This window comes from Ovis canadensis, chromosome 3 (assembly GCF_042477335.2).
Source record: "Ovis canadensis isolate MfBH-ARS-UI-01 breed Bighorn chromosome 3, ARS-UI_OviCan_v2, whole genome shotgun sequence".
Lineage (NCBI taxonomy): Eukaryota > Metazoa > Chordata > Mammalia > Artiodactyla > Bovidae > Ovis > Ovis canadensis.
Window position 1 is genome coordinate 62,909,032 of NC_091247.1, and position 19,387 is coordinate 62,928,418.

At 36.1% G+C, this 19,387-nt stretch overlaps 1 protein-coding gene across 9 annotated transcripts in view; it reads right to left on the bottom strand.

The window, feature by feature from the left end:
• GCFC2 (GC-rich sequence DNA-binding factor 2) overlaps positions 1–19,387 on the bottom strand; it is a 76,918-nt gene that overhangs the window by 23,763 nt on the left and 33,768 nt on the right. For 4 of the 9 annotated variants that reach the window (XR_011255660.1, XR_011255662.1, XM_069583216.1 and 1 more), the window contains exons 5-10: positions 16,348–16,463; positions 9,075–9,261; positions 4,453–4,576; positions 3,390–3,471; positions 2,811–2,923; positions 1,588–1,787 (exon numbers count right to left, since the gene is read on the bottom strand). Coding sequence is in view for 3 of the 9 variants with exons in the window: in XM_069583216.1 (XP_069439317.1) it covers positions 1,588–1,787; positions 2,811–2,923; positions 3,390–3,471; positions 4,453–4,576; positions 9,075–9,261; positions 16,348–16,463 (822 nt within the window). In the remaining 6 variants the exon portion in view is untranslated. Of the gene's footprint in view, positions 1–1,332; positions 1,492–1,587; positions 1,788–2,810; positions 2,924–3,389; positions 3,472–4,452; positions 4,577–9,074; positions 9,262–16,347; positions 16,464–19,387 lie in introns of those variants that run through there. The other 5 variants (XR_011255664.1, XR_011255663.1, XR_011255661.1 and 2 more) reach the window with 4 other exon arrangements.

Below are 19,387 nucleotides of genomic sequence, written 5' to 3' on the forward strand. Positions count from 1 at the left end.
TATTTTAACCCAACGTATACAGTGGGCTACAGTTTATAGGGTCACAGAGAGTTGGACATGACTGAAGTGATAGCACTCACGCACATACGGTACTAGACCACCAAGGCTAGACAGGATGACATGACTAACACATGATGTCTAGACAGTGAGACAGGATACTACATTTCACGCATTTATTCATGTCCAGAAATGCCCTGTGTGTGTTCAGGACCTATTAAATGGCAGGTACTGTTAGGAACAAAATATACATTTATAACAATAGCAGTTAAAATACCCATGGAATTTGCTTTTAAAGTTATACTTACCTCATACAAAATTCACTTCTGGCTCTCCCAAGTCTCACTGGCACAAGTGTATGCTTTGCATGTGGCTTATCTTATTATTAAGCAAACAGCAGATGGCCAATTACTATTTGTTGAATGACTGAATGAACAGATCTTTGCTATGTGTGACAGAATACTCAATTCACCTTGAGTGGTTAACAACTAGGCTGTCGTCCAACCAGCTACCTTAGGGATAAGCTTGGTTCCTAAACTAAGAACACTGAATGGCCCTGAACCTAACAGAAAGTCTAAAGGCATGCATGACTAGGGCAGAGGATGATCCGCCTTAGTCAAACAAAAGGGATTCACCCTTTGTTAAATCGTTATTTTCAGCTCTGCTCTCTTCCTAGAATTTCATTTTCTCATTTCTGTTTGCTTAACCACATGGATGTCCCATCATAATTTCATTGTCTATAATGTAAAACTTCCTTGAAAACCTTTTCCCTCTTTGAAAAGACACCATTTCTATGAAAGGAACTATAATTGTCCTAATAACTTAGAATCCAAACCTTGGGGTCAACATTTTGATGTGTTTTGTTAGGGTTATTCACAGTAGTTTATTGATTCTTCATAAAATCACTTGTAATCAACCCTTTCTTTCTCTTTGCTTTGTCACTATCACCCTATGTGAGGAACTCATCTCCTTGGACTTGGGCTACAGCAACTGCCTTTCAGTGTATCTTCATCTCTTTCTCTCTACCCTCCAAGTTAGCTATTGCTCAGAGCTTCCTAAACCATTACCTTCATCACGTCACTCCTCCCATTACCTATCAAAACAAGTTCGTATCTCTTGACTCAGATCTATGCAGTCTCTACAAAACTATTTCTCCCCATGTACCTTTACAAAACACCTTCCTCGCTCTCTTCCTGTTTAAATTCTATATACCCTTTAAATCCTCATTTAAATTCCTCATCTTCACTGTAGCTTTCCTAGTCAAGTATTCACATTATGTCATCTCCAACGTCAGAACTCTTGGTACGTATTTTGAAATTCACTCAGATTGTAAAATTTTTATGGTCTAATATTATCTTCATTTTTTTGAGTGATCTTCAACTTACCACAGAAAATTTTTTGTAAGTGTTTCCTTTACTGATGTGTTAGGCTTAAAACAGAGTGAGACCCAAGAAATGGTAAATGGCTACTCCAAAGCATGATTATTAATTCCATCTGTAAAGGTGAGGTATTTTATATTATAGTTAATCTGATAACAAGAGGATTTAAGTAACTAAATGTGATCAGGATTATTTTTTTAAGCTCATATACCTTAAGAGGGTTCCAGTCAATCAACTGAAATCGTATTAAGGGATTTAAAAGCTTTGGGATGCATAAACTAATGAAAGCTTCATAATAAGAATCAGGAAACTTTTCTCGCCATTGTTGAAATTTCAATAAAATATTCTGGATATTACAAAAATCACTGTGTACATCTTCAAAAATCTTCTTATGATCCTGTAAAATGTCACCTGTGAAGAAAATGAGCTTCTGTATATTACGCATTTTACATTTCTGATTTTTGATTCCTATAAACATAGTTATGTATAACTTATGTAATCAACTGAGTTGAAAGTTATTTCTTGACATTAACATATAAATTAGTTTTTATTAAATAAAACACACCTTAGTAACAACTGATACTGATAAAATCTACCACTTATTAAGCCCTTGCTATATGCCAAAACATTATAAACACATTATCTCATGTCATCATAACTATTCTCCCTAAAAGGTAAGTTTTTCTAGCCTATCTGTTCACAGACAAAGAAAAAGCAAACAACAATATCAGATACAGTGAAGTCAAGTAATTCGCTTAAGGTCACACAGAATAGATTCCCTCTTTGAACTCATCTATTTGACTGTAAAGCGGACATTCTTTCAACTACATATTTTACCTTCTTACAATGCTAAAAATGGACTTTACTATAAATTCAATTCAAATTCAAATTCTCGGAGATTGTGAAGGACAGGAAAGCCTGCCATGCTGCAGTCCATGGGATTGCGAAGAGCTGGGACATGACTGAGCGACTGAACAACAAATAGGGACTTCCATGGTGGTGCAGTGGCTAAGACTCCAAGCTCCCAGTGCAGCAGGCCTAGGTTCAGTCCCTGGTCAGGGAACTAAATCCCACAAGCCACAACTAAGACCTGGCACAGCCAAATAAATAAATATTTTTAAAAACTGAAAAAATGATAATATAGAAAGCATGTAGCAGAGAAATGAAGCCAAAATGTTCATGGCTCATTTATAACAGGAGATGAAACAAGCTGAGGGGAAAAAACTATAAAGATGCAGGAATACTCATCCTACTCATCCCACTTCTCCATTTCATCCGTTCTTTCAGAGGTAAAGACAAGTAAGGAAAAAAAAGTATTATTTTTTCTGAATTTTCCCAACTATTTTGGATAGCTTAATTAAGGGCAATCATGGCAAAGATTTTCTATCATTTCAGTACTTCAAACTAAGACACATCAGAAACTTGATAACTGACCTTGGCTTTTTTGGAAGTCAATCATGTCTGCTGAAGACAGTTCATCATCACTAGATGCTCCCTCTTCATGAGTACAATTCCCAGAAAGAACCCTTGCTTGTCTTCTTCGTGCCCTTATTTTTCAAAAAAAAAAACAAAAATAAAATATGAAAATAAATGCTTTAAAACAAAAAGTAAAAGTCATCATTACTTAAAATGCCAAGAAATAAACAATCATACTCTCACACAATTTTATATTAATATTTTTGACATTTTAGCTTCATTAATCTGAACTGATTCTCCCTCTTATTCTTGTTAGACACTCCTATATTTGGAAAAAGGAGTAACAATGTATTTAGGACTAGCTTCCAGGTATGAGGCAGTCCCAACCTGATAAATACCACTTCACACATTCCTTCTAACTGATCCAAATACACAAGTGTGCTTTAAGCCACAGGGTAGAGGACTGCTTAACTAAATTTTGGATTTACACCAATCTTACAAATTAATATGCTATGTTATAGTCATTTATCCTATATGATTAACTGTATTTAAACTATGAAAAACACTTGCTCAGTGATGCTTTAAGTCTTTAGTTACCTTCGAGATTCAACCTCTTCTAAAATCGATTGAGTTTTTTCATCTATAGCCAAGCTTTTATTTATTGATGTCTCAGGTTTGCCTGTTAATGAATAAAATTGATTTTATACTGTAAATTCTAAAAAGAAATACAGTGAAACACTTTGAAAACAAAAGTTATATTTTAGGTATGTATACATATTTGTATATATAAACATCCATACATAGACTATGCTTAAATTACATATTTCATCATGCAATGAAATTGCAATGTTAACTCTCTACCACAATATTAATAGGTATTGAGTTTGCTAATCTAAGAAAATGTACCTTGTCTGGTGAATATAGTTCAGCACTCGAGAACAGTAATAACAATAAAGTTTCTTTCCCTTATATTCTTTTTCAGCAGTTTTCACCTTTTTTTTTTCCTGTCCCTATGGTCAAATTCTAGAAACACATTACCAATATGTCATTCATATTATCTCCTATTTTAGCATATACTGTAATTTATGACCAACTAAATGTCATATATTTGAGTCATTTTGATTTTGCTTTTATCATCTACTTGATGCTGTGATCTCATTTCTTTCACTATACCCTGACAGCCTCTTAAGCAAAGGAAGACATCTCTGCAAATACAAAATCAGTGTGAGAATTAAAGAGCTGTATCCAATTCTTTTATTAATATAATGAGATCTTATAGATGATTCTATATTGAAACGCACCAGAATTTCTTTAACTTGCACAATCAATGGAAAATTTATAAAGTTAGACTTCTGACACAGTCTATATGTTTATGTCAACTCATCTCAAAATAATCATTAAATGGTCATATAAATATTTTCTTTCAAACACTAAGTGATTAAAAGTCATAATTTTATTTTTTTAGATTTGGACTTAATTTAAGACATTTTAAAGCCCAGATATTAAAATGGTTTGGGAATTTTAGAAGAGGGTAAGTGAAAGGTCAGTGGGAAAATACACAATAAACATTTTTTATACAGAAATAAAAATATTTTTATCTTTTAGCTAACAATTTAGCTTAATGAACAAAAAAATCACATTGAACATGAAAAACACTAACATGATAACTGTTGTAAATACGCTGATTCATGTTTTAATTCATCTTGCCTGCGTTTCATAAAGATCATGGCTTGTTTTAAAAGGAGTGCATGCATGGCTGATTCTATTTCTTGGATGTTGATAATCTGAAATACATACATAAGTAACATTTTGTGGGTGGTCATTAAATGAGTATAAAAGATAATTATATATAAGCACATTATATGCTCAAATTTCATATAACAGAAACATTTCTAATACTATCACATCTCAATTTAATGAACATTGTGAGGAATAGACATTGCTTCTAATACTTATAATACTAATAAAACTAGAAAATAAACATTGTACCAAAACAGCTATAAATAGCATAAATAATAAAACCTAACTTGGCTGGAGTCAGATACATGGATAAAAGTGGGTAAGAAAGATTCTTTTTTGAGATAGAAGAGAAGGAGGAAATGATGCAGCTATTTTTCACAGGCTGAGCATGTCAGACTGTAAGGGAACATCTGGAGAAACTGGTAAAATTTGAAAAAAATAGAAGACAGAAGAGACCTAAACAGACAAGAAAGCAAACTGTGAAGCAGAATTGAGTGATTAGTTAAAACTGGCATTCATATTATATATTTCTTGGGCAACAATTCCCCCCATTTCAATCATGTTCCATGCTAATGCTATGGATTCAAGCCTTTGACAGTATAATTCTTCAAGGATGAATGAAGAAAGTCACACTGTAATAAATATTTCAGAAAAGTAGCTACCAAATGGTATTAAAGGTAGTCGACTTAAAACAATAGGGGAGAAACTAATTTGGTAATATTTTAAAAGTAAATTAAAAGTAATGAAGAAAGTAGAGTGTATTTTTAAAGTGGTTAGTCTACTTTAAGAAAAGGACAACTCAAGACCCCAATTTAAGGACTTAGTATGTATAAAACAAAAACAGGAATTATAATGGAAAAGAATGATTCATAAATCTGATTAACATAAAAATTTAAAACATCTGATGTCATTGCTAATAGAGAAATGTGTATCAAAACTACAATGAGGTATCATATCACACTGGTTACAAAGGTCAATAACAAAATGTCTACATATAACAAATACTGGAGAGGCTGTGGAGAAAAGGGAACCTGCCTACACTGTTGCTGGGTGTATACACTGGTGCAGCTACTATGAAAAACAATATGGTGGTTCCTTAAAAAACTAGAGTTGCCATATGATCCTGAAATTACACTCTTGGGCATATATCTGGAGAAAACTCTAATGCAAACAGATACATGCTTCCCAGTGTTCACAGCAACATTATTTACAACAGCCAAAACATGGAAGCAACCTAAATGTCCCTGAAAGATGCCTGGATAAGGATGATGTGGTGTATATATGTACACACACACACACACACGATGTGGTGTATATATGTACACACACACACACACACACACACATGAATACGACCCAGACACACACACAGGAATACGACCCAGCCATAAAAAAGGATAATGCCATTTGCAGGAGCAGGGATACACCTAGAAACAATAATACTAAGTGAAGTAAGTCAGAAAGAAAAAGACAAATATATTATGATATTACTTATCTTTAGAATATAAAATATGATAAAAATGAATCTATGGGGAGGAATAAACCAAGAGTCTGGGATTAGCAGATACAAACTACTATATACAAAAAAGCAACCAGATACTACTGTACACCACAGGGAACTATATTCAATATCCTGAAATAAACCATAATGGAAAAGAATATGAAAAGAACATACATATATATAACTGAATCACTTTGCTATACACCAGAAACTAACACAACATTGTAAATCAACTATACTTCAATTAAACTTTGAAAAGAAAAAAAACAAAAAGCACACCTAATATAAAAAAAAGGACTTCCTGGGTAGCAGAGCAGTAAGAATCTGCCAGCCAAGCAGATGTGGGTTTGATCCCTGAGTCAAGAAGATCCCCTGGAGAATGAAATGGCATGCCACTCCAGTATTCTTGCCTGGGAAATCCCATGGACAGAGAAGCCTGGCAGACTACAGTTCATGGGGTAAAAAAAGAGTCGGATACAACTTAGTGACTAAACAACAACAACAATATCAAAAAACAACCTCAACAAAATCAAAAGACAAAACAAACTGGAATGTTTACCTACATCAAATAGGATAAAGCACTAACATTTTTAAGCAATAGAAAGCTGTTCATCATATACTGGGAAAAAGGAAAATAACTCACAAAAACAAACCCATGGAATGAACAAGAAGATAGCAGGGTAAAGGACACAAATAATTCACTAGAATAAAACTATATGTGTTAAGAAAACAAATGACTTGTGAAATCAAAATAAATATGTAAAAACTAAATACACTAGAAATTGATAGAATTTTTCTGAAGGATAATTTAGTAATGTTTCATAAGCCTTAATATATTTAGAAACTTTGACTCAGTAATTCAATTTCTAGAACTTTTCTTAAATAGACAGAATTTTAAAAATTTATATTGCTATTTCAGTCAGTTCGGTTCAGTTGCTGAGCTGTGTCCGACTCTTTGTGACCCCATAGACTGCAGCCTGCCAGGCTTGCCTGTACATCACCACCTCCTGGAGCTTGCTCAAACTCTTGTCCATCGAGTCAGTGATGCCATACAACCATCTCATCCTGCCTTCAATCTTACCCCACATCAGGGTCTTTTCTAATGATTAAGCTCTTTGTGTCAGGTGGCCAAAGCATTGGAGCTTCAGCTTCATCATCAGTCCTTCCAGTGAATATTCAGGACTGATTTCCTTTAGGACTGACTGGTTTGATCTCCTTGCAGTCCAAGGGACTCTCAAGAGTCTTCTCCAGCACAATTAAAAAGCATCAATTCTTTGCACTCAGTTTTCTTTATGGTCCAACTCTCACATCCATACATGATTACTGGAAAAACCACAGCTTTGACCAGACAGACCTTTGTCAGCAAAGTAATGTCTCTGCTTTCTGATGTGTCGTCTAGTTTGTCATAGCCTTTCTTCCAAGGAGCAAGTGTCTTTTAAATTCATGGCTGCGGTCACCATCTGCAGTGATTTTCGAAGAAAATAAAGTCTATCACTGTTTCCATTGTTTCCCCATCTATTTGCCATGAAGTGATAGGACTGGATACCATGATCTTCATATTTTGAATGTTGAGTTTTAAGCCAGATTTTTCACTCTCCTCTTTCACTTTCATCAAGAGGCTCTTTAGTTCCTCTTTCTGTCATAAGGGTAGTGTCATCTGCGTATCTGAGGTTATTGGTATTTCTCTAGGCAATCTTGATTCCAGCTTGTCTTTCATCCAGTCTGGCATTTTGCATGATATACTCTACATATAAGTTAAATAAACAGGATGACAATACACAGCCTTGACGTACTCCTTTCCCAATCTGTAACTAGTCTGTTGTTCCATGTCCAGTTCTAACTGTTGCTTCTTTACCTGAATACAGATTTCTCAGGAGGCAGGGCAGGTGGTCTGATATTCCCATTTCTTGAAGAATTTTCCACAGTATGTTGTGATCCACACAGTCAAAGGTTTTAGCATAGTCAATAAAGCAGAAGTAGATGTTTTTCTGGAACTCTTGCTTTTTCTATGATCCAGTGGATGTTAGCAATTTGATCTCTGGTTCCTCTGCCTTTTCTAAATCCAGTGAACATCTGGAAGTTCTCGGTTCATGTACTGTTGAAGCCTCACTTGGACAATATTGAGCATTACTTTACTAGCATGTGAGATGAGTGCCATTGTGCAGTAGTTTGAACATTCTTTGGCACTGCCTTTCTTTGGGCTTGGAATGAAAATTGACCTTTTCCAGTCCTGTGGCCACTGCTGAATTTTCCAAATTTGCTGGCATATTCAGTGCAGCACTTTCACAACATTATCTTTTAGGGTTTGAAATTGCTCAGCTGGAATTCCATCACCTCCACTAGCTTTGTTCGTAGTGGTGCCTCCTAAGGCCCACCTGACTTCACATTCCAGGATGTCTGGCTCTAGGTGAGTGATCATACCACCGTGGTTATCTGGATCACTAAGATCTTTTTTATATAGTTCTTTTGTGTATTCTTGCCACCTCTCCTTAATATCTTCTGCTTCTGTTAGGTCCATATTGTTTCTGTCCTTTATTGTGTCCAATTTTCTGGAAGTGATTTCTAGTGTTTCTCATTCTACTGTTTTCCTCTATTTCTTTGCACTGATCACTGAAGAAGGCTTTCTTATCTCTCCCTGCTATTCTTTGAAACTCTGCATTCAGATGGGTATATCTTTCCTTTTCTCCTTTGCCTTTAGCTTCTCTTCTTTTTCAGCTATTTAGAAGCCCTCTTCAGACAACCATTTTGCCTTTTTGCATTTCTTTTTCTTGGGGATGGTCTTGATCACTGCCTCCTGTACAATGTCACGAACCTCTGTCCATATTTCTTCTATTTGCATGTAAACATTGCTATTTACATGTTGCAAAATGATTACAAAAAATACCTAACTGTCCAACATTAAGGGAACATTTAATATTTCCAGTATGTCAAGTACCTAGTTATGAAGTACCCAGTTATGGGATTTAAGCTAAAAAAAAAAAACGCATGGTAAGGGAATTTCTGTATAAAAAGGAAATAATTTAATATTTATAGACACATACCTTTTCATTAAGACAGTCAATTAAATTTTCCACATAAATTTTCATGCTTTTATAAAATTTAAAACTTAGAGCTTGATTTGATGAATTCTCTAGGTTCTGGATGGTACTCTTTGAGCTCTTGATATCTTGTATATATTTTTCATATTCTCTTAGATGTGAGCGGTGAGTATCCTGTAGTAATGTTAGTCTAAATAAATAGAAAATAAACATAAAAATTGCTTTACATTACAAATTTATTTCTATTATAGTAAGTAGCAGTCTAATGAAAATTTTTTCAGAGCTACCTTATAAAGACCACCAAGGAAACTGACAATCATATAAACCTCGGTTTATAAGACCTGTGGAGCAAAGGAAAATTCCACGATAAGAGAGGCTTCAAAGGGAAAGGTAGCATAGGACATGGAGAGATTTTTAGGTGCTACAGCTAATCTCAGGGTAGCCTTAGAGGAGAAGTTAGTGTGGATCGATCAGAATGTGTAAACTAGATGACCTGCTAGAATAATTGTGCAAAGTCTCTTCAGTCATGTCCAAGTCTGTGACCCTATGGACTGTAGCCCGCCAGGCTCCTCTGTCCATGAGATTCTTCAGTCAACAGTACTCGAGTGGGATGCAATGCCCTCCTCCATATGTGTACTTACTTTATATAGGCAGTAACAGTCTTTCTTTTGCAATGTTTCAAAGGGTGGGTTATATGCAGAGTCTGAGGTGGTCCAGTCTTCCAATCTTGATGAGCATCTCTGGACCTTTAATCTTGCCTCGGGTGGTTTCATTGCCTTCCATTTCTCTTCAAGCTGTTGTTTGGGACACTGCTCTGTTTTCACACTTCAGGTCTCCTGCTTTGAAGAGATGTAAGGGAGCTGCACACAATCTAGTCTTAATTAGACAAGGCTACGTGAGTGCAGGATCCAGTTGGTCCAGTCTCCTAATCTTGATGAGCTTCTCTGGACCTTTAATCTTGCCTTGGGTGGTCTCATTGCTGTTCCTCCTTTGTTTAGCAACTGTTCTGCCATTTGGAACAGAGAGAGGGTCATGGAAACTAGAGTCTAGCCTATAATAAGTGAAGGGAAAAAAAAAAAAGGCCTCAATACCTACGAGCTCCACAGGACCCTGTAGGCTCAACATCTCCTTTTCTGTGATACTCCTCAATCTTGAGGACCACTGATTCCTTTCCATTTCTCTTCAAGCTGCTGCTCAGGACACTGCTCTTATTCACACTTTCAGGAGCATTGGGTCTCCTGCTTTGCAGAGATGTAAGGGAGCTTCCAGGCAAGACAGAAACCTTGTCCCATTTCAGGTGAGTTTTCCAGCACAGCTTCACAAGTGATGTCTTAAAAATGCCCTTGTTGTTATTGTTGTTAAGTTGCTAAGTTGTGTCTGAGTCTTTGTGACCCCATGAACTGCAGCACTCCAAACTTCCCTGTCCTTCACCATCTCCTGGAGCTTGTTCAAATTCACATCTATTGAACTGGTGATGCCATCCAACCATCTTATCCTCTGTCATCCCCTTCCCCTGCCTTCAATCTTGCTCAGCATCAGGGTCTTTTCCAATGATTTGGACCTTTGCATCAGATGGCCAAAGTATTGGAGCTTCAGCTTCAACATCAGACCTTCCAATGAATATTCAAGGTTGATTTCCTTTAGGACTGACTGGTTTGATCTCCGTGCAGTCCAAGGGACCCTCAAGAGTCTTCTCCAGCATCACAGTTCAAAAGCAATCAATTATTCAGTGCTCAGCCTTCTCTATAGTCCAACTCTCACTTCCACACATGACTACTGGGAAAATCATACCTTTGACTAGATGGACCTTTGTTGGCAAAGGTCTGCTTTTTAATATGCTGTCTAGGTTGGTCATAGCTTTTCTTCCAAGGTGCAAATGTCTTTCATTTTCATGGCTGCAGTCACCACCATCTACAGTGATTTTGGAGCCCAAGAAAATAAAGTCTCTCACTGTTTTCATTGTTTCCCCATCTATTTGCCATGAAGAGATGGGACCAGATGCCATGATCTTCATTTTTTGAATGTTGAATTTTAAGCCAGATTTTTCACTCTCCATCAAGAGGCTCTTTAGTTCCTCTTCGCTTTCTGCCATAGGGTAGTGTCATCTGTAAATCAGAGGTTACTGATATTTTTCCCGGCAATTCTGATTCCAGCTTGTGTTTCATCCAGTACAGCATTTTGCATGATGTGCTCTGCATATAAGTTAAATAAGTAGGGTAACAATATACAGCCTTGATGTACTCCTTTCCCAATTCAGAACCAGTCTGTTGTTCCATGTCCAGTTCTAACTGTTGCTTCTTCACCTGCATACAGATTTCTCAGGAAGTAGGTATGGTGGTCTGGTATTCCCATCTCTTGAAGAATTTTCCAGTTTGTTGTGATCCACACAGTCAAAGGCTTTAGCATAGTCAATGAAGCAGAAGTAGATGTTTTTCTGGAACTCTCTTGCTTTTTCTATGACCCAGTGGAAGCTGGCAATTTGATCCCTGGTTCCTTTGCCTTTTCTAAATCCAGCTTGAACATTTGGAAGTTCTCAGTTTATGTACTGTTGAAGACTCACTTGGAGAATATTGAGCATTACTTTGCTAGCATGTGAGATAAGTGCAATTTGGTGGTGATTTGAACATTCAACCTTCTTAATCATATCCTTAAGAAGGGTTTTTTTGTAATTTCTGATCCTTTAGTGGTCTTATATTTGAAACACAAGAGTCCATGTGGAATTACTGTTAGATTAGTCTGTGGTATTCCTTAGAATATAGGTATCTGTTAGTTAGTGTTAGTCACTCCGTCGTGTCCGACTCTTTGGGACTCCATGGACTGTAGCCTCTGTCCATGGAATTCTCTAAGCAAGAATACTGGAGCGGGTAGCCATTGCCTTCTCCAGGGGATCTTCCCAACCCAGGAACTGGTATTAAAGCCATTTGGGCATGTATGAATTTTTTGTTTTGTGACCTATATTTGACACTGTAAGTACATTAGAATTAGAGAATTAACTACCAATGAAATAAATTCATAATATTTGGACCTGAATCAAACAATTTAAAAAATTAAAACTTTTGCTAATCTCCTTATGGGCTTCCCTGGTGGCTCAGTGGTACAGAATCTGTCTGCCAATACAGGAGATGCAGGTTCGATCTCCAGGCAAGATCCCCTGGAGATGGAAATGGCAGTGCATTCCAGTATTCTTGCCTTGCAAATCCCATGGACAGAGGAACCTGGTACGTCAGGCTTCGCTGCCCTATGACATGTGTAATCTTCCCAGACCAGGGATTGAATCTGTGTCCTCTACATTGGCAAGGTGTACTCTTAACCACTGGACCACCAGGGAACTCCAAGAGATAACTATTAATAGCAATAAATAATGGTTAGCTATGCTTTAGAAATGTATTTGTACTAAGAATCTTAAAAATATAACCTAACTTTTGTTGCAGTTAACTTTCCCTGGAAATTTATGTTAAGAAATAATATTACAGTTTAAATGACTTATAGGAACAAAATGTTCATTATCTGTAGCATTATTTGTAATAGACAAATGTAGAAACCAAAACATCTAACATAGAAATGCAATATACCAACTATATGGATTAACAAAATATTACTATATGCTTATAATTTTTTACTGTAGTAAAAAACATGTAACTTACAATCTTAACCATTTTAAAGTACATTACAGTAGTATTAACTATATGCACACTGCTGTATAACAGATCTTTAGAACTTTTTCATCCTGCAGAACTGAAATTTTATACTCATTGATCAACAACTTTCCATTCCACTCCCCTCCACACAGGGCAACCACCATCCTACTTTTAGTTTCTAAGAGTCTGACTACTTTGTTTGTATGCTTAGTTGCTGACTCCTGTCTGACTCTTTGTGAACCCACTGACTATAGCCCGCCAGGCTCCTATGTCCATGGAATTTGCTAGGCAAGAATACTGGAGTGGGTTGCTATTTCCTACTCTAGGAGATCTTCTTGACCCAGGGATTGAACTGGTGTCTCTTGCATCTCCTGAACTGGCAAGTGGATTCTTCACCACTGCAACACATCATACAGAGCTTCCCAAGTGGCTCAAGTAGTAACGAAGCCACCTGCCAGTGAAGGAACTGCAGGAGATGTGGGTTCAGTCCTTGGATTGAGAAGATCCCCTAGAGTGAGGTTATGTTCTGTAATTCTCTAATCATTAGTGATGTTGAGCATCTCTTCATGGTCCTTCACCACTTGTATGTCTTCGAGGAAGGTTTATTCCAATCCTTTGACCATCTTTCTGTTGGGTAGTTTGTTGTTGAATTATATGAGCTACTTACATATTTGGGGTATTAACTGCTTATCATATATATGGTTTGCAAATATCTTCTCTTATTCTGTTGGCTGCCTTTTCACTTTGTTTATTATTTCCTTGCTATGCAGAATCTAGTTTCATATAGTCCCAACTGTCTATTTTTGCTTTTATTGCTTGTGTTTTTTTCTTTCTTGGGTTCTTTGAGATTCTATATGTATTGGTATTGGAGAAGACTCTTGAGAGTCCCTAGGACTGCAAGGAGATCCAACCAGTCCATCCTAAAGAAAATCAGTCCTGAATATTCACTGGAAGGACTGATGCTGAAGCTGAAACTCCAATACTCTGGCCACCTCATGCGAAGAACCAACTCATAGAAGACCCTGATGCTAGGAAAGACTGACGGCAAGAGGAAAAGGGGACAACAGAGGATGAGATGGTTGGATGGCATCATAGACTTAATGGACATGAACCTGAATAGCCTCTGGGAGTTGGTAATGGACAGGGAAGCCTGGAGTGCTGCAGACCATGGGGTCACAAAGAGTCGGACACGACTGAGTGGCAGAAATGAACTGAATGTATTTTAGGATTTTTTTCCCTATTTCTGCAAAAAATGCCATTGGGATTTTGATAGAGAATGCATTACATCTATAGATTGCTTTGGGTAATATGAACATTGTAACTAAACTTTCTAAACCATGATCATGGATAGCTTTCCATTAACTTATGTCTTCCACTTCTTTCAGCAATTTTCTGGTGTATAAAACTTGCACCCCCTTGACTAATTCCTAAGTTATATTCTTTTTAATGCTATTGTAAATGTTTTCTAAATATATATTTTGGGACTTTTCATTGTTAGTGCACAGAAACAACTGATTTTCATCCTGCAATTTTGCTAGATTTATTAGCTCTAATAGGGTTTGTGTTTGTTTCTTTGTGTTAAATGAAGTCTTCAGGTTTTCCCATGTGTAAGATCATGTCATCTGTGACCAGAGATAATTTTACTTCTTGCTCTCCTACTTTGATATCTTTTATTTTTATTCTCACCTGAATTCTCTGGCTAGGGCTTTCAATACTTTGTTGAATACAAGAGACAAGAACAGGCATCCTTGCCTTGCTCCTGACCCTACAGGGAAAGCTTTCAGTTTTCTATGACTAAATATGATATTAGCTGTCCATTACTCCTATACAGTATTTATTATGTTGAAGTATTAACAATTTCTCATAAAAGCATGCTTAACATCGTCAAAGGCTTTTCTTGTAATCAGCTGAGATGATCGTGTGGTTTTCACCATTCATTCTGTTTACAGAATGTATCACACTGATTTTCTTAAGAAACATTCTCATATTCCAGGAATAAATCTCACTTGGTCATGGCATATAATTCTCTTAACTTACATTTGCAAGTATTTTATTGTGGATTTTTACATCAGTATTCATCAAGGATACTGGTTTACTAATTTGCTTTTCTTATACTATCTTTGGGATTTGGGGGATCAGGGTAATGCTGACCTCAGAGAATGAGCTTGGAAATGTTATCTCCTCTTCAGCTTTTTGGAAGAGTTTGAGAAGGAATGGTATTAATTCATCATTAAATGTTTGGTAGAATTAGCCAGTGAAGCCATCTCACACATATATATGTATTTAACTGCTATACTGTCCCAATGAATTGATCCTTTTATATTATACAATGGCTTTTATAGTCTCACGTAGTTTTTAACTTAAAATCCTTTTCTCCAAGTAATGGCACTCCTGGTCTCTTTTGTTTACAAACAGCATGGAATCTTTTTGTAAGACTTTCACTTTCATTCCATATACATCCTTAAGCCTAAGTGAGACTCTTGCAGATGGTATAAGTTGTAACTTGCCTTTTTTTTTTTTTTGGCTTGGGTGGCTTGTGGGATATTAGTTTCCTGACCAAGGATTGAACCTGGGCCCTAACCACTAGACTGCCAGGGAACTATTGGATCTTGCTTTTCTTTTCAACCCATTCAGCCACTGTATATCTTTTGATTATAGAATTTAATCCATTTATATTTAAAGTAATTAGTGATATGGAAGGACTTATGATTGCCATTTTAAAATTGCTTTTTGTCTTATAGTTATTTTGTCCCTCTTCCTCTCTTGCTGCCTTGGGTTTTGTTATTTTATATTTTCAGTGATGTGTTTTGGGTCATTTTCATTTTCCACTGCAAATCTTCTATAGGTATTTCTTTTATGTTTACCATGGGGTTTACAAAAAATATTGCAATTCCAGTCATCTCTTTTAAACTGAAAACATTTTAACTTCAATCTCATATGAAAACTCTATTCTTTTACACCTCCCCTGCCACCTCTTGTTATTGATACCACAAATTACATTAAACATTTTTGTATGCATTAACATAATATCATACTTATGTTTGTGTTTTTACCTTTTAAATTCAATTTCTGAATTAAAAGTGATTGTCATACCACTCTTACAGTATTCTGCACTTATGTATACATTTACCTTTACCAGAGAACTCTGTATTTTTATATGCCTCATGCTACTGTACAGTGTCCTTTCATTAACTTGAAGGATATCATTCATCAATTTTTGTAAGGCAGGTCTAGTGGTGTAGATAAATGCAGATTAAAAATAGTAAGTTAAAAAAAGCAGGATTTGATATTATTTATTGATTTTAACTACAAGATATATCTATTATGAACACTGAAAGACATATACAAAAAAGGTTTTTCCTATAACTCTTTAATATTATCATTTAATAATTAATAAAATATATATTTATATTTATGGCTGTGTCAGGTCTTAGCTGTAGCTCACAGGGTCAGTGGTTGCCCTGCATGTGGGATCTTAGTTCCCTGACCAAGGACTGAACCCAAGTTCCCTATACTGCAAGGCAGATTTTTAACCACTGGACCACCAAGGGAAGTCTCAATTAAAAATATTATAGTGCTAATTTTTTCACTACTAAATGTCTATAACAAATGTAAATTTTAAAATTAATATTACTTACCTAGTATTTAGTTTCTTCTTTATAATTTCTAAACTTACTGGTGGAAATGAAATGGAAGCATCAAACTTCTTCACTGTTTGAGATTCATGGCTGTAAGAAAGATCTATGTCTTGTCCCTAAAAATAATATGAAAATTTGTGTTGTTTTCAACATTCATTAGTCTTCCAAATACTAATACCATGAAAGCAGACTGGATACACTAAGGTCTCACCAGCTTAAAATTCCATGCCTCTGACATTCATTATGGTTGTAATAAAATGTTTTTAAAATTATCACACAGTTTTAAAATTTAGAACTTTAAACTTACATGCAAGAGGCAAATTACAAAATCTCATTTTTCACAAAAGCTTGGTTTTCAGCGTTTCTAAAGCTAGCTCTATTTATGATCTAATATACTCTCAAACGGAGAAAGCAATGGCACCCCACTCCAGTACTCTTGCCTGGAAAATCCCATGGATGGAGGAGCCTGGTGGGCTGTAGTCCATGGGGTCGCTAAGAGTCGGACACGACTGAGCGACGTCACTTTCACTTTTCACTTTCATGCATTGGAGAAGGAAATGGCAACCCACTCCAGTGTTCTTGCCTGGAGAATTCCAGGGACAGGGAAGCCTGGTGGGCTGCTGTCTATGGGGTCATACAGAATCGGACACGACTGAAATGACTTAGCAGTACCAGCAGCAGCATACTCTCAAAAAAACAAATACCAGAGGCTTCAATCAAGATGGCAGAATAGAAATATAAGTGAAATGAAGACACAGAAGAACCACTCTCAATTAAAAGATCAAGAGAATTGCCTTAAAAGAACAATCACTGAAACAGACCCCTTCAGTCTAATAAACACTGATTTCAAAAAGGAGATAATGAAAATACTGAAGGAATTAAGAAAGGGTGTCAACTGAAATACAGACTACTCTAAAAAGGAACTAGAAACTAGAAAGAGGAGCTGAGAAAATTAGAAAACTCACTTGCCAAGATGAAAGCTGAGCTAAAGGCAATATAAATAGAAAATGAATAATGCAGAACACATAAGTGTTCTGGAAGACGGAATAATGGAAAACACCCAATCAGAGCAGCAGACAGAAAACCAAATGAAGAAAATGAAAGCAATGTGAGAATTATGGGATAATATAAAGAATGCCAACCTATGCATAACTGGAAAAAGGAAGAAAGGGAAAAGGGGATAGAAAATGCATTTCAAGAAATTATGGCTGAAAACTTCCCAAACTTAAACAAGGAAACAGATATCTAGGTATAGGAAGCACAGCAGTCACTTTAGTTGTGTCCGACTCTTTGGAACCCCACAAAATGTAGCCTGCCAGGCTCCTCTGTCCATGGAATTCTCTAGGCAAGAACACTGCAGTGGGTCACCATGTCCTCCTCCAGGGAATCTTCCTAACCCAGGGATCAAACCTGCATCTCCTGCATTGCAGACAAATTCTTCACCCACTGAGCCACCTGGGAAGCCCATAAGAAGCACATGGTCTCAAACAAGATGAACTCAAGCAGTCATACACCAAGACATATTATCATTAAAGTGGCAAAAGTTAAAGAGAGGATTCTAAAGGCTGCATAAGAAAAACGAAGAGTTAATTACAAGGGAACCCTCATAAGGCTTTTAACTGATTTCTCTACAGAAAACATTGCAAGCTAGAAGAGAGTGGCAAAATATATTCAAAGTCCAGAAAGGAAAAAAATACGCAACCTAGCATACTCCACACATCAAGATTATCATTGAGAACAGGAGAAAAAGAATTTCTCAGAAGACAAAAAACTAAAAGAATAACAGCAATATTAATCTATCCTAGCAAAGAAGCAATAATCTATAGAAAAGAGAAAAAAGAGAAAATCCAAAATGGAAAGGAAATAACTTAAATGAGCCAGTATTCATATTAAATTAAATTTCACAAAAACATTTTTTATGAAAGCAATGATAAACAAAATGAACAGCAAAAGCATAAATGTGAAGATGTAGAAGAGGACATCAAAATCATAAAATGCTGAGTTGGAATGTAAAAATAAGTAGATTTTTAAATTTTAGAATGTGTTTGAGGACATATGACTATCAGCCTAAAGGAAGTAGATATAGTAATGGGTTAACATACTTGAAAACAGTGTGGTAACCACAAGTTGGGCTTCCCTTGTAGCTCAGCTGGTAAAGAATCCTTCTGCAATGCAGGAGACCTTGGTTCGATCCCTGGGTTGGGAAGATCTCCTGGAAAAGGGAAAGGCTACCCACTCCAGTATTCTGGCCTGGAGAATTCCATGGACACAGTCCATGGGGTCACAAAGAGTTGGACATGACTGAGTGTAAAACCACATATTTAAAACATACAACAGAGTCACAAAAATCAATAAGAAGAGAACTCAAGCATAATACAAAAGAAATCATCAAACCACAAAAGGGAAAAAAATAATAAAGAACAAATACAAAATCAACTGGAAAATAAGGATAAAAATGGTAATAAATATACATCTATTAATAATTACCTTAACTGCCAATGGACTAAATGCTGCAATCAAAAGACAATGAGTGGCAGCCTGGATTAAAAAACAAGAGCCCACAATATGCTGCCTACAAGGGGCCCACATTAGGGTGAACAACACACAGACTGAAAGTGAGAGGATGGAAAAAGATATTTCATGCAAACAGAAATGATAATAAGAAAGCATGGGCAGCAGTAATGGACTTTAAAACAAAGGTCATAAAGAAAGATAAAGAAGGACACTATATAACGATGAGAGAATCAACATAAGAAGAGTATATTACATTCAACATATATGCACCCAATATAGGAGTAACTGATTACACAGAACAAACACAGACATAAAGGGAGAAATGGACAGGAATACAACAGTAAGAGACTTTAATACCCTACTCATATCAATGGACAGGTCTTCTAGACAGAAAATCGACAAGGCAACAGAAATCCTAAATGATACACTAGAACATTTAGACTTAATTGATATTTACAGGACATTATATTTATATATATAAAACAATATACATTCAAGTGCACATGGAACATTCTCTGTGCTTGAC